The following is a 14,030-nucleotide window of genomic DNA, read 5'->3' as shown; positions in this document are numbered from 1 at the left end:
TGGATACCTTTATAAGGAAAGCATGTAGAGGATATAACCATATTTTCACTTACAGCAAAATCTATCAGTTGCTCTCCATTATGATATATATAAACTTTCAAATAATGTTCCTTTGTATATATATCTTCCTGACCAACCTTTAGCGCTGAAACCTCCAATAATCATTTTTATGTCATTAGGTGGTGGTAAATCATACAGTCTCTTTATTTTACAGAAAATATCCGCTTTTTTTCATCCTTTTTCTTCTATTTGTGCATGAGCATTAATAATCCAAAAATTAAAAATTTCATTTCAGGAATAAAATCTAAAATAGTCTATTTGATGTCTATCTACTATAAATGCTACTCCAAATTAATGTTTCCTTTATTCTTTCTGACTTGAAAAGATTGTGAATTTTCCGAAATTCTGTTCTAATCTATTTCGTTTCTTGTATTGCCATTAATTTTAATTTGTATTGTTACAGCATTTCTGATACGAGTGCTTTAAGTGTTACTGTCTTATATAATATTCTTGTATTCACTGTTCCAAAATCATAATCCAGTAGTCATTTCTTGAGTAATACCCATTTGGTCTGTCCAGTTTGAGGCTTTTTCTTTCCAGGTTCCTTATCATGCAGATCTTCTGAGAATGGGTTGTCAGCCCATTGTCCAATCCTAACCTGGAGGACCAAATTTCTGCATTTATATCCCCTGGAAACAGGTTGGTCTGGCTATATCCACAGGCGTTGGGCCTACATGGTTCATTACTCCTTACTCAGTATATTTGGAACAGTTCTAATGTCTAAAGTAAACAAGTTCTGTGTCATGAAGTTTCCTCCATCTGCCACCTGGAGGGATGCATTTGTTGAGAGGTTGTCAGCCCAACCCCTCAGATTGTGTGTGTGTGTGTGTGTGTGTGTGTGTGTGTGTGTGTGTGTGTGTGTGTGTGTGTGTGTGTGTGTGTGTGTGTGTGTAAAATTTGTCAAGTACGTTGTAACTAAACAGAAAAACGTTCCGCAATTATCTCTCATTCCATCCAGAGTATTTATTGATAAGGTGATACACTTTTTTAAAACAACTTCTGCATTAATTTAATGTTGGTATCCTGTTAGGTCTGACTCCCTCTAATAAGACAGGTATAAAAGTTGAAACCAATCTGGACAGTAACCTTTTCAATAATGCTTTTGCATTGTCAGATACTGAGTCAATTGCTGTGAAGTCAACAGCCTCCACATGCAAGTAGATAAGTTGTGAAGTTACTTCACACTTCTGCTTAGATATATGATTAAAACAAGAATTTCTTATCAAGTAGAATGTATGTTCAGTATCAATTTATAAAGTATAGTTTTTCAAATCTTTGCAAGTTTTACTTTAAAAACAAGATCACTAATTTACACAACTGTAGCATATTCTTCCCTATGCATGCCATTATTCTTATAATAAGGTTATATACAAAATCAGTACTGCAAAAACAATAGCATACACAAGATAAACCAGCAAAATATTAAATTTTTAAATACATATAGCTATCTCTGACTAAAGCAAGTTTGTAAGAACCAAAGAGAAGATAGTTGCATAAAAGGTTTTCCTATTATGAGAGCTGACTTAACAGAAAAATCATCACCCATTGCAAAAACAGTACATCCTTCCTAGCTGAATTTGTAGGAACCAAACAGATGTTGTAAAAGGTTTCTTAATGTGAGAGCTACAGGCATAGCCTGACTTATGCCGCTTCACACTTAAACATTTTTGAACTGCCACTTACCCCAAAGACATGTCACTTGCAGAGTTACAGCTCTTTAGTGCCATAATGCTAAACACACAAAATGTGTTGTTGCTTCGCTATCGTCAGTGTGCCATCAGACATGGTTCATGTCGCATGTCTTAATATTGTTGTATTGAACTCTGTGATTGCATGAATATTCAACTATTTTTTGTTCTACTAATGGCAGATAAAAGTGAAAAGAAAAGCTACAAGACTATTATATTAGATTCTAAGAGTAAAATGATTAAAACTTAATAATGAAGGTGTAATGGAATTTGACACAAGCTGAAGATTATGCTCACCTCACACTATTGTTAACACTGAGATTAAAAAGAAAATATAAAAATTCTTAAAGTTAAAAATGCTACTTTAACGAACAATTTTAATTAGGAAAAGATATGGAGAAACTCTCAATGGTCTGGATAGATGATCAAACTAGTCACCATGTCCCCTTAAACCAGTTCAAAATAAAGTACAAAGCCTTTTCCATGACATGGAGGCAGAGAAGTGAAAGATGCTGAATTAGGAGTAAATCATGGATGGTTTGCTAGGTTCAAGAAGAGGTCAAACCTAATAAAAACATCAAAAGTGCAGGGAGAGGCAGTTGCTGCAGAAAAATTTCCATGGGACTTAGCAAAGATCACTGATGATGGTGGCTATACAAAAGATCAAAATTTTAATGTAGATGAAATGAGGCTGTGCTGGAAAAAGATGCCATCAAGAACATTCATTGCAAACGAGGAGAAAACCATGCCATGCTTAAAGTTATGCTAATCCTTCTGTAAGGTACCAATGATTCTGGTACCTTAAAGCTAAAGCCTATGCTGATTTTCAGAAAGTCCCAGAGCTTTGAAAAACTGTTAAACCATTAGACTTCCAGTGCATTAAAGGACTAATGGTTTCAGAGGCTTTCTACCAGAAGTGAAAGGCTATTGTAAGGATAAGAATATTTCTTTCAAAATTTTATTCCTTGTAGACAATGCTCCTGGTCATTCTCAAACATTAGCTGATCTGCACCCTAACATTCAAGTGATATTCCTACCACTCAATTCCACCTAGTTGCAGCAGTCCATGATAAGTGTGTCATAGTTTCCACCAAGTTGTACTACTTAAGAACCTTCTACAAGTATATTACAGCAAGAGACATCGAAGAAGGCACTGGGCAAGATGTCATCAGGAAATTCTGGAAGGGCTTTACAATCTCAGATGGTATCAAGGCTTGCCTGGAATAATGTTAATGTTCCATGCTGAAAGGGGGCGTGGAACGTATGTCCACAATTTCTAAATGATTTTAAAGGCTTAGAAAATTCTATACCTAATATAGCTAACAATACTGTAGCTATGCAAGGCAGTAGAGATAGAAGTGGAACCACAAGATGTAGCTGAATTTATAGACAAAGCGATGAAGCTCATCAATGAAGATCTTCTGGCACTTGAAGAGCAGATGGAAGAAGATAAGTCTGAAGAGGTATCCATTGCTGAGCCTAAAAGCCTAACTTCCAAAATTCTCTCCAAAGCTTTCTGTTATTTTGGAGTTGGGATGGCTCTTTTGGAAAATTATGATCTGGATTTTGAAAACTCAAAAGTAAATGCTAACATTTTAAAGGATTATACTTGTTAAACAGAAACCTATGGAGAAAAGACAATCTAGCTCGCAAACAACCTCGACAGGTACTTCTGAATAAGACCAGCACAATCAACATCTAATGAAAATCAATCTCTAACGTTAACCCAATCTCGTCAAATGTAGAAATGAACACCGCTTTGTATACTGCTAGTTTGATGTTTAGGTTAATTTCTCTCTTATTCCATATATATTTATTCAACTGGCTACCCACCACACTAGTTTTACTTATTCTGTTCTCTATTTCCAAATTCAATTCATCGTCTCACTAAAAAATGCCCAAATGACTGAAATATTTTACTTGTTCTATAGGCTCTCCATTCAGAATGCAGTGGAAGTTTTCTATGTTCCTGCCTATTTTCATAGTTTTAGTCTTCTTGTTACTGATTTTCACCAAATTTGTTATGGCTGTTATTCAATTTAATTAGAGAATCCTGGAGACTTGATCTAGATGTGTTTAAGAGTACATCTGCATAAAGCAAACAACTGAGTTTGACATTCCAATTCTAATATCAGTTACAATTATAATTACAATAAAATGATTATATATGCTAAATGAAAAATTATACAGGGCTATACATAGTCTGTATTTAAGTTGTAAGTCAGCACTTACAATTGACAGAAACACAGCAAGATGGTTTGATGCAAAATCAGGGGTAAGACAAGGATGCACATTATCTCCACTGTTATTCATCGTCTATATGGATCACATTATAAAAGAACGTGGCAATGGACTTGATATTAGAATTGAAGATGTCGAACTCAGTTTTGCTTTATGCAGGTAATGTACTCCTAAACACATCTATCTCAAGTCTCCAGATTCTCTAACTAAACTGAATAATGGCCATAACAAACTTGTATGAAAATCAGTAATAAGAAGACTAAAACTATGAAAATAAGCAGTAACATAAAAAAACTTCAGTTGCATTCTGAATGGAGAGCCTATAGAATAACTAAAACATTTCAGCCATTTAGGCATAGCTTTGAGTGAAGATGATGAATTAAATATGGAAATAGAGAACAGAATAAATAAAACTAGTATATGGTGGGTAGCCAGCTGAATAAATTTATATGGAATAAGAGAGAAATTAGCCTAAATACTAGACTAGCAGTATACAAGGTGGCATTCAAACCAGTTTCAAGTCATGAATTTAAGAACTGGGTTAGAAATAAAGCACTAATAAATAAAATAAATAAAGATCAAAAGTTAGAGACTACAGATATGAAAGTTCTGAGAAAAATTAGGGGCCTGACAGATAGCATCACTAGCAAAATCATTAAAAATGAAGACATCAGGAACTTGACATTTTACATTCAATAACGTGAAAGTGGGGCTTATCTAAAGGGTATGGTCACTGGAATAGAATTGGACTAATATAATTAGACTAATTTAGAGCAAAATTGTTGATAGGAAATTATTAATAATGTAAACTTAAATCATGTAATGCTGTCATGGTATCCCGAACACCTCTTCAGGATATATATCAGGAAATGATGAGGATTAATAAACAAATTTTAAATATAAATTAATTTCCTAAACATATATATAGTTAAAACTATTACTATAGCTCACTTGCAGGTGCCATAAGAATAGTTTGCTGTGGTGGATAATTCAGTGCAATGAATTTCCATTAGAACAGTACTGAGACTTTGGTTAGGCTTTTCAGCAGTTTCTTGTAGCGAGTGAGTTTGTTATAATGATGTTTACAGAGTGAGTTTGTTATAATGGTATTTGCTATAGTCAGAGTCAACTGTATGCAATGTTTTTATAAGAAATAAATCTTACCTGGAAAGGTCATACTGTTTTGAAGAAAAATTATCTCTTACTATGCACTGAACAGCAAATGGACATACCAAGCTGGTATACCAATTAAAAATGTATGCATAATGTGCCTCTTCAACAAACTGAGGATGACCGATACCTGCCTGTTCATCACAAATGAAAACAATTGTAGCAGTGCGTGTAGTACCAGCTTTATTATTATAAGGTGTTCCTCCAGTGTATGTTACACTGATTATTCCATCCACGTAACTTATATTCGAGTTTGGTTCTCCAAGTTTCCAATAATTTTCTTCTTTACCACTAAGAAAATTATTAAATATTTTTAATTAAATTTTATATTATGCATGAAATATATCTGAAAAACAATAATTTAAAAACGTTATGTATCTGCTGTAAACCCAAAATGAGTTGAGCTTAAGAAATTGTAATTCTGCCAAATAAAATAAGAAATATCACCAAGTTATTAACTTGTTTATTTGAATTTAAAAAATAAGTGGGAGTGTCCACAACTATATCAATATCTCAATCAGCATGATGTGAATATGAGTGATATTTGTAATAGTTATGGAGCCATGGATGTCTGAAATGTAGAAATCATGAGTAAGTATACACTGACAGTCAAAGACAAATCAAAAGCCAATAGCAACAAACAGTGCAGCAAGAAAGAGATTATTACACCTCACCTTAGCTGAAAATAATTACACACACACATTTCCTAATGAAGAATATATGAAAATGCATTTCAAGTGCAGATTTAGCAACACAACTTCTGTGAAGTTAAAAATACCCATAATAAAGAATCTCAGATCATATGAGCAACATCTCTACAAGACATATTTCTGAATGTGCATCAAATGGTGAATATTCAGTGTGACATAAGATGAGAAAAAAAAAAAAAACATTATTCAAATATCACAGTGCAGTTAACATGAGTACCTGAAGAATAAATATGAAACCATGGCAACAGGCAATTTTGCTGGGTTTAGATGCACACTACATTTCAATTACTACATTCTGTTCAAGTGGATGCAGTTAACTTGCAATAGTCGATAATACCCAGAGGCTTCTATGTAATTTATGAAAGAGAGAAAGTAATTTCCAGAAAACTAATTTATCTGTAAACATCATATGGTGTTAACAGTCATCAAGAGATAAATTTAGTAAATGATATGTATATACTAAGTAATGCAGTATCCATATATAAATATAATTCATAATCAAAAATGTTCATAATTCTTTGTAAGAAGTTAAAGACATTATGCAATTTTCCCCGAGTTTGATAATATCTGCCTGAGTGTATATGACTAAACACAGTAATAAGATTTTTTAATAAGTTAATATTTCGTCCTAAGTATCATTACTAGGAATCACATACAGTTAGTGCACATGCTACAATATCGCTCTATGCATGCAGCAGCATGTTATAGAATTAAATTAAAATATATCTGGGGGGAAAAAAAGGGTTATATTAAAATGAGATAACATATATAAAATTACTTTACACAGTTTAGGATGACAATTTCCTAGACTTTAGGGATAGTTAGAATGTCATTACGGTTCAAACTGGGTCTGTGACGTAGAGCTTCAGCACTTTCTTTATATAAACGTTCATGTTTATATAAAGATCTATGTAGAAGTTTGGTCTTTTTCCAATGGATCCCTGGTTTGGGTTTTCAATTCCGTGTTGTGCGAGGCCAGATTTCAGTGGTTTGATAAGATGGATATAGTCTTGATGTTCTGAAATGCATTTGCTAATGGATCTACCTGTCTGTTCATAGTAGGACAATTTACAGAAACATGGGACCTTGTACATGCCAGGTAGCATCATTTCTTTCATTCTCATTTAAACCCAGAATTCCATTTCATGGCTGACTGAAAATCATCAGCCACTTCCCCACACATCATCCTAGACAAAAACAAGCCCATAGGATTCTCATACTTCATGTCTTTAGGAGAAGATAATCAATTGTGGATCTGGTTGATTGGTTTGGAGGTAGCAGCCAATTTATATTTCCTCATAATTTTTGAAAGACATTCAGAAATGTCTTTGACATAAAGTATGAGAATCCTATGGGCTTGTTTTTGTCTAGGTTGATGTGTGGGGAAGTGACTGATGATTTTCAGTCAGCCATGAAATGGAATTCTGGGTTTAAATGAAAATGAAAGAAATGTGAAAGAGTATATATGAGTTGAATGAAAGTAGCAGTAAGATAGTGCATGCAAAAGTTAAACCAATGGATTGTAAGATAATGAGCATGATAGGTAGCAAGGATGAAAGTACAACTGACCTGGTAGAGATAGCAAAGGACAATGAGAAAGTAATTCAGGATATGAAAGCAGAGTTAGTGAACATGAGGCAAGAGATGTGGCAATTGCGGAGTAGAATGGGTAGAATAACAGTATGGAATAAAATGATTTGAATGATTTGATGTATGGGAATTTGATTATTAGAGGCGTGGTAAATGAGAAAATGCATACGGTTTGCTTTCTGAGGGGGGGGGGGGGGGGGCAGAGTGATTAAAGCACTAGCTATGAATAAAAAGAAAGCAAAAGAGTTGGTAGTGATGATAAACACAAATGATCTGGACAGAAACAAGGAGAATGTAAAGAGAATATCAGGAGGTTGCTAAAAGATAACAGTGTGGTAGGAAAGGTAGTTGATAGGGTGTTGCCCATCATGGTAGTGCTGAAATGCCAAGTCACAGCCTTATGTGCCAGTAGGCACAGAAAGAATTGATGATGATTGATGATGAGATAGTGAGTGAGGATTATAAATGAGATACCGGCAGAAATGTTGTTGGAAGAAAAAAAATTCATCTTGTGGATGTATGGGATGAATTTGAGGAACATATGGAGCTGTATAAAAGAGATGGGCTATGTTTAAATGAATTTGTATGAGTCAGCTGGAGAAACCGTAGCTGGAGGAAACAAGAGGTGGCAGAGGTGACATGGAACAGCAGGTAAGTAGGGTAGGAAAGCTTGTGAATAACATGAGTAAAGGAAATGAAAGAGAAGGAACAAAAGGCAAACAGGGAAAAAGAGGAGGGTGGGTGGATGGAGAGACACTGCGTGAGAAGAGTGGATAATGGATACAGAAGCAGGTGTATATGTGCACAAGAGAGGATTGGGACCAGGAATGTGTGAGAAACAAACGGGTCTGAGGAGAGGTGTATAATCGGTGAAGACAGACAAGTGGCTGATGGGGGAGGGGGGGGTTCACGTCTGAAGAGTGGAGTTGCTTGTTATAGAACCAGAAATAAGCTATTGAAAGTTTATTTTTCACTTGGTTAGACTATAATAAATTTAGTTTAATCCTTTATCCAAGTGTGAGCAAACAAAGTTTGCGCCTGAAAGTATCTTCAGGACTGGGGTAAGGTGGTACAACACCGGGCAACTCGTTGCAAAGGTGGACCTTTGCAACGAGTTGCCCGGTGTTGTAGGTGCAATGAGTTGCACCTTACCCCAGTCCTGAAGATACTTTCAGGTGCAAACTTTGTTTGCTCACACTTGGATAAAGGATTAAACTAAATTTATTATAGTCTATCCAAGCGAAAAATAAACTTTCAACATCTTTCTCTAAATCCAGAGTAATTTAATAAAAAGGTGGCACACTGTTTGGCAACTCCTATAGGTAGAGATGACTTTGCTAATGCTTCTGCCTGGTATCTCCACTTGGGCCTGGCTCCCACTGAAGAGACCTCAATAAAGGTCAAAACTACTCTGGGTAGTGGCCCTCCCCTTAATGCATAACATTATACATATCCACAAGGAGATGTGTTTTGCATTATGGGAGATACTGAGATAGGAGTGTTGTGAGCTTGCTCCACCTTTGCAACAAGTTGCCCGGTGTTGTACCACCTGACTCCAGTCCTGAAGATACTTTCAGGCACAAACTTTGTTTGCTCACACTTGGATAAAGGATTAAACTAAATTTATTACAGAAATAAGCTAGTATGTATGTTTAAAAATGCCAGAAGTTACAAATCTGAGGAATTGGAGATAGTAGTAGTAGATAGAAAGTTGAACTTTAGAGGGCATGTTGTTCAAGTATGCCAGGTTATTTCACAGGATTACTTGGTTATTTAAGAACACACTAACAAGCAAGGATATGGAAGTTATCATTCCCCTTTATAAAGACTTGATATGACCACATCTGGATTACTGTGCTCAGGTCTGGTCACCTGGGTTTCTTGGAGATGAGGAAGTGATGGAGGATCCAGAGGTAAGTAACCAAGTTAGTAAGTAGTCTGTGAATGCTCCCTATGAGGAAAGACTGAGAGTTTCTGGTTGCAAAAGTTGGTTGATAGGCAAAAAGGGATGATATGGTAGAAACATTTACGTTACTTAAAGGATTTTATAGGATTGATACAGGTGAAAATGTTTCAGCACTTGCTAAAACAAGTCAAACAAGAGGTCATCCCTGGAAGTTGGGTAAGAGTGTCATTAGCAAGATTGTGAGGACTAGATTTTTCACTTGGAAAGTGGTGAATGAATGGAACGAGTTGCCGGAGTCAGTTGTGAAAATCTTGTCTGTAAATGGATTCAAGGAGAGGTATAATAGATACTGTGTGGATATAGTGAGGCCTCCACGGTGAGTCTTAGGACTTCATGGAGGTGCCTGTGCAATAATAATAATGAGCAAGATAGAAAGAGAAAAAGAGTACTGTTAATGGTAGCAGAGGAATTATCTCCATGTAAGGTAGAGATGAAAGGAACAAATAGAGGCAGTGTTCTGAAGCAGTATGGGGTGAGGTGGAGGTGAACAGAATGAAATATGTAGTTGAGTTTGCTATAGACCTAGTAATGTGGAGGGTAATAAGAAGGAAATGTATAGGCAAATCAGTCTAGCAAGTAGGAAAAGGGGTGATCATTATGGGTCACTTGAATTTTCGTAATATGGAGGCAAAGAATATTAATTTGAGTTTTTGAGGGACAACTACCTTAGGCAGCATGTTAACAGATGATACATGGGGATCAAGGGTTTGGATTTGATTATCTCATCAGAAGATGTTATTTTAAATGAGAGGGGCTGAATCTCCCTCTAGTTGGTTACTTGGGTGGTGGCCAGCCATATGAAGACTTCTGTGTGAAAGGGATATTGCATGGGAATATAAGACTGGTGATTATGACATGCTCAGGAGATAACTTGCAACTATATTATGGAATAAAGAATTGAAAAGAAAGGAGATCAATGCTGCTTGGGACCTTTTCAGGAACTGTCTGCCAGAAACAATTGTCTGAATGCATTCCAAAGGTCAAGGTCAAGTAAGGTAGGTGTGAAATGGATGAATGAAGAAGTGAGGCATGTAATTTGGAAGAAGGCATTATGGAGGCAGCATAAAATGAGTGGTGGTAACAGTCATTTGCATGAGAAGTACAAAGAGCAAGTAAGAGGTAACTCGTTTGCTACAGTAGCAAAAGTACAGTAAAAGCAGTAGTTGGCTATGAGACCAAGAGGAATCCTAGGGAGTTTCATTAGTATGAAACCAGTAGAAGAAAGAACGATTATGGAAGGATGATACTGGGTGGAGAGAATGGTAGCCACTGAGGATATAGCAGAAATGTTAAACAAGTAGTTCATAAAGATGTTTCATCCTTGTGAAAGTATCTTCATGCAGAACTTGAGGACAGTGGGAAGGAAAGAGCCACTAATGGTGAGTGAACAGGAGGTATATGAGGAATAGAGTAACTTGATGGTCTATCACTAAATGTCTTGAGGGAGTGTTCTAGGGAGTTAATAACAGCTTTAACTTACCTCTTTAACTCGAGTCTTAAGTCTTAGCTTTGCCTAAATTCCAAAGGAGTGGAAAGAAGGAAAAATTGCTCCACTCTATAAAGGGAGTGATAAGACTAAGGCTTTGAATTACAGACCAATCTGTTCATCTGGAGTTGCATAAAGTTGTTAGAGAAGCTAGTGAAGACTAGGATTCAGCATTGGGTTGATGACAACATTCTCTTTGATGGACAGCATGGGTTTACTAAAAGAATATTGTATTTTAGCAATTTATTTATTATAACAAGGTGATGGGTGCTTTGGACAAAGGGGAGGCATACACAGAGTTATATTTGGAATTAGTTAAGGCCTTTGGCAGATTGCCATATGACACACTGGTAATTAAACTGAAACATATGGGATTAGATAGTTGATTAGTGTAATGGATTAGAGATTGGCTGTCTGACAGGTATCAGCAAGTTGTATATGAGGAGGAGCAATATCCTGAAGGAGAAAAGTCATCAGTGGTGTGCCCCCCCTGGGGGGGAGGGCTGTTTAAGATCCATTGCAGATGATGCAAAGTTGGGAAGAACTAAAAGGAAAATAATGATATTGTGGACTTGAATAAACTTTCTGAATGGGAAAATGAATGAAGCTACCAGTTCAATGTAGCAAAGCATAAGATATTCAAGTTTGGGAAGCACAGATGGGATGCAGAGTATAAGATTCATTGGGATATCTTAGAGGAGGTGGAGTCGATGAGGAATCTCGGAGTTTGATGGATAAGGAGACCTGAAATTTCAGGGATATTTTGCTAAATTGCAAGTACAGAAGAGCATAATATGGAAATGATGCAGAGAACACTGACATGTAGGAGTAAAGATGTTGTGATTCTGTTGTATAAAGCTTTGATCGGACTGCATATGAATAACTGTGTGCAAATTTGGTCACCAGGTTTTCAAAAGGATGAAGATATGTTGGAACAGATTCAGAGATGATTGACTAAGGTGGTTTCTGGATACTGGAACGTAGAGTGTGAAGGCAGATTGAGGGAATGCAAATTGCAAAGTCTAGTGGATAAAAGAGGTGAAGGAGGGGGGACATGATTGAGGAGACATATAAGTTGGTAAGGGTTATTACCAGATTAATGTTGATCAGATTTTTCATAGAATTGCTGGAGACAAGAAAGGTCATCCCTGGAAGCTGTATAAGGAGGGTGTGAACAAGGAGACAAGGAGTAGTTTTTTGCATGGAAAGTTGTGTATGGTTAGAATGCACTGCCTGGAAGTGTGATAAGTATGAGGACTTACTTTTGAATGCATTCAAATCACAGTATGATGAGCTGTGTGTGATGGAGTACCTCTGGCAGTGAGTCATTGACTTCACAGGAAGAGTTGTGTTTCTGTAGTAAAATATTAATATCATTGCTTTTCTGGTAAAACCCACGACAGTTCCATTGTAAAATTGTCCTATTGTACAATTTTACAATGCAATTGTAAAATTTACAGTGCAATTGCACACATCTATAAAGCCAACACAAGTTGGCTTTATAGATGTGTGCAATTTCCGAAGGTTGAGGGCTTACCTTTATCAGGTTTCTGTTTATCAATTAATTTTGGGAAGTATAGATGGCCAGTGTCCATCTCATCCTCTGGAAAAATATTCAATACATCATCTGATGTACCAGAATCATTTGGTGAGGTTAATTTACTTTCAGTGCATACCATAGTATCTCAGCTGTCCTGTTAGACTGTACATCCCTAATCGACTGAGAATGCTTTAAATGTTAGATATATGGATATACCCAAACTGCTTGTTATGGCTAATACTTCTGTACCTGATGCAGTAGCAAAGAGCATGATAACAAATCTTGTTCTGCAAAGAAAGTTAAATGCGCCAATTGTTAGAGAAATCATCCTGCTTACTCCCTTGCATGTTTGGGCATATCCATATTTCTGACATTTAAAGAATCTCAGTTGATTGGGAATGCACAGTCTAACAGGACAGCTGAGATACCTTGCTTTTACAGATGATGGAGGCTTAGGAGTATTAAACGTAAGGATAATGTTCTAGTTGGAACTAGGTGACCGTCTCTACGTATCAGGATGGTCCTCTTACCTGTTACTCCCTGATCTTTAAGCTTTGAACATATCTCCTCATCAGGAACATTAAGGAGATTCCATCCTGATATCCCTCCTCTACAAGAATTGATTGTTTTATGAAGTGTTATTGTGACTGGTATTCCACCCATTTATGTAGTTCTCATGTTTTTCAGAATGTTGCTGACATGATGTTTCCACAAGGATATCACCAGAATATAGTTTCTTAACTTGCCAGTCCTTCTAAACCCTTTTGAATAAAGAAGAGCGACATTTTCCCTATTGGTTTTTCACCTGTTCATAGATGATAAGAAAAATCGATACATTCATACCGGTATCACATCTTTTGTTTCTTACTTCTGTTATCAAATAATGTATCTATGGTATCAGTACTTGGGACCTTTTAGGATCCCTCTGAAACATTTGAGTGTGGAAAATTCACACTCAAGAGATTTTTTTGTTTGGTGCCAGAATTCACTCCCCATCATGATGAAGCCATTCATGGATGCCCACTGACCAGTAAGCAGTGACTACACTAGGAAGTGGAATGCCAGGGCTACTCCATCTGATTGAGTCTTGTCACTGGACAAGTAGGGTAGGAGACTTATTGCAACACTGTTAATCCTTACAGGTAAGCCCACTTAATTGAATGATCCTGGTTGAGGTATCCAGAACTGCCCATCTTACTGAAGCAGAGGCCAAAGTAGTACAAGACTACCAGGATATCCCCTATGCAATCCATGGATATCCACAGGTTGCACTGCACAGCAAACATGCAGTAGGGATAGAACCCAGTGAAAAGACTTAGCAGTAGAACAACGAATACAGGAAGAAATGCAAAAAAAAAAAAAAAAAAAAAAAGAGGAAGAATGAAAAGAGCCAGTACCATAACTGGGAGATCCTCTCCACCAAAACAGGTGTCACAGGAAAGGGACATCATGTTGTTACACCTGATATCTTAAGAATATAGAATTCTCAGCTATCATGGTGTAACATGAAGAATAAATAAAATAAATTAGAACCCTGCATAAAAGATAATAGTTGAATTAATTAAAAGAAAAAGAAAGA

At 36.3% G+C, this 14,030-nt stretch overlaps 1 protein-coding gene across 2 annotated transcripts in view; it reads right to left on the bottom strand.

Moving 5' to 3' along the window:
• Nucleotides 1-14,030, bottom strand: part of Lerp (lysosomal enzyme receptor protein) — a 514,158-nt gene that overhangs the window by 349,778 nt on the left and 150,350 nt on the right. For both annotated transcript variants that reach the window (XM_090408956.1, XM_090408955.1), the window contains exon 13: nucleotides 5,154-5,450. In XM_090408956.1, coding sequence (XP_090265082.1) covers nucleotides 5,154-5,450 — 297 coding nt within the window. The remainder of the gene's footprint in view (nucleotides 1-5,153; nucleotides 5,451-14,030) is intronic.

Source organism: Typopeltis vanoorti, chromosome 19 (assembly GCF_054136105.1).
Source record: "Typopeltis vanoorti isolate ZY-2024b chromosome 19, IOZ_Tvanoo_1.0, whole genome shotgun sequence".
Taxonomy (NCBI): domain Eukaryota; kingdom Metazoa; phylum Arthropoda; class Arachnida; order Uropygi; family Thelyphonidae; genus Typopeltis; species Typopeltis vanoorti.
This window is presented reverse-complemented; position numbering and strand designations above follow the sequence as displayed.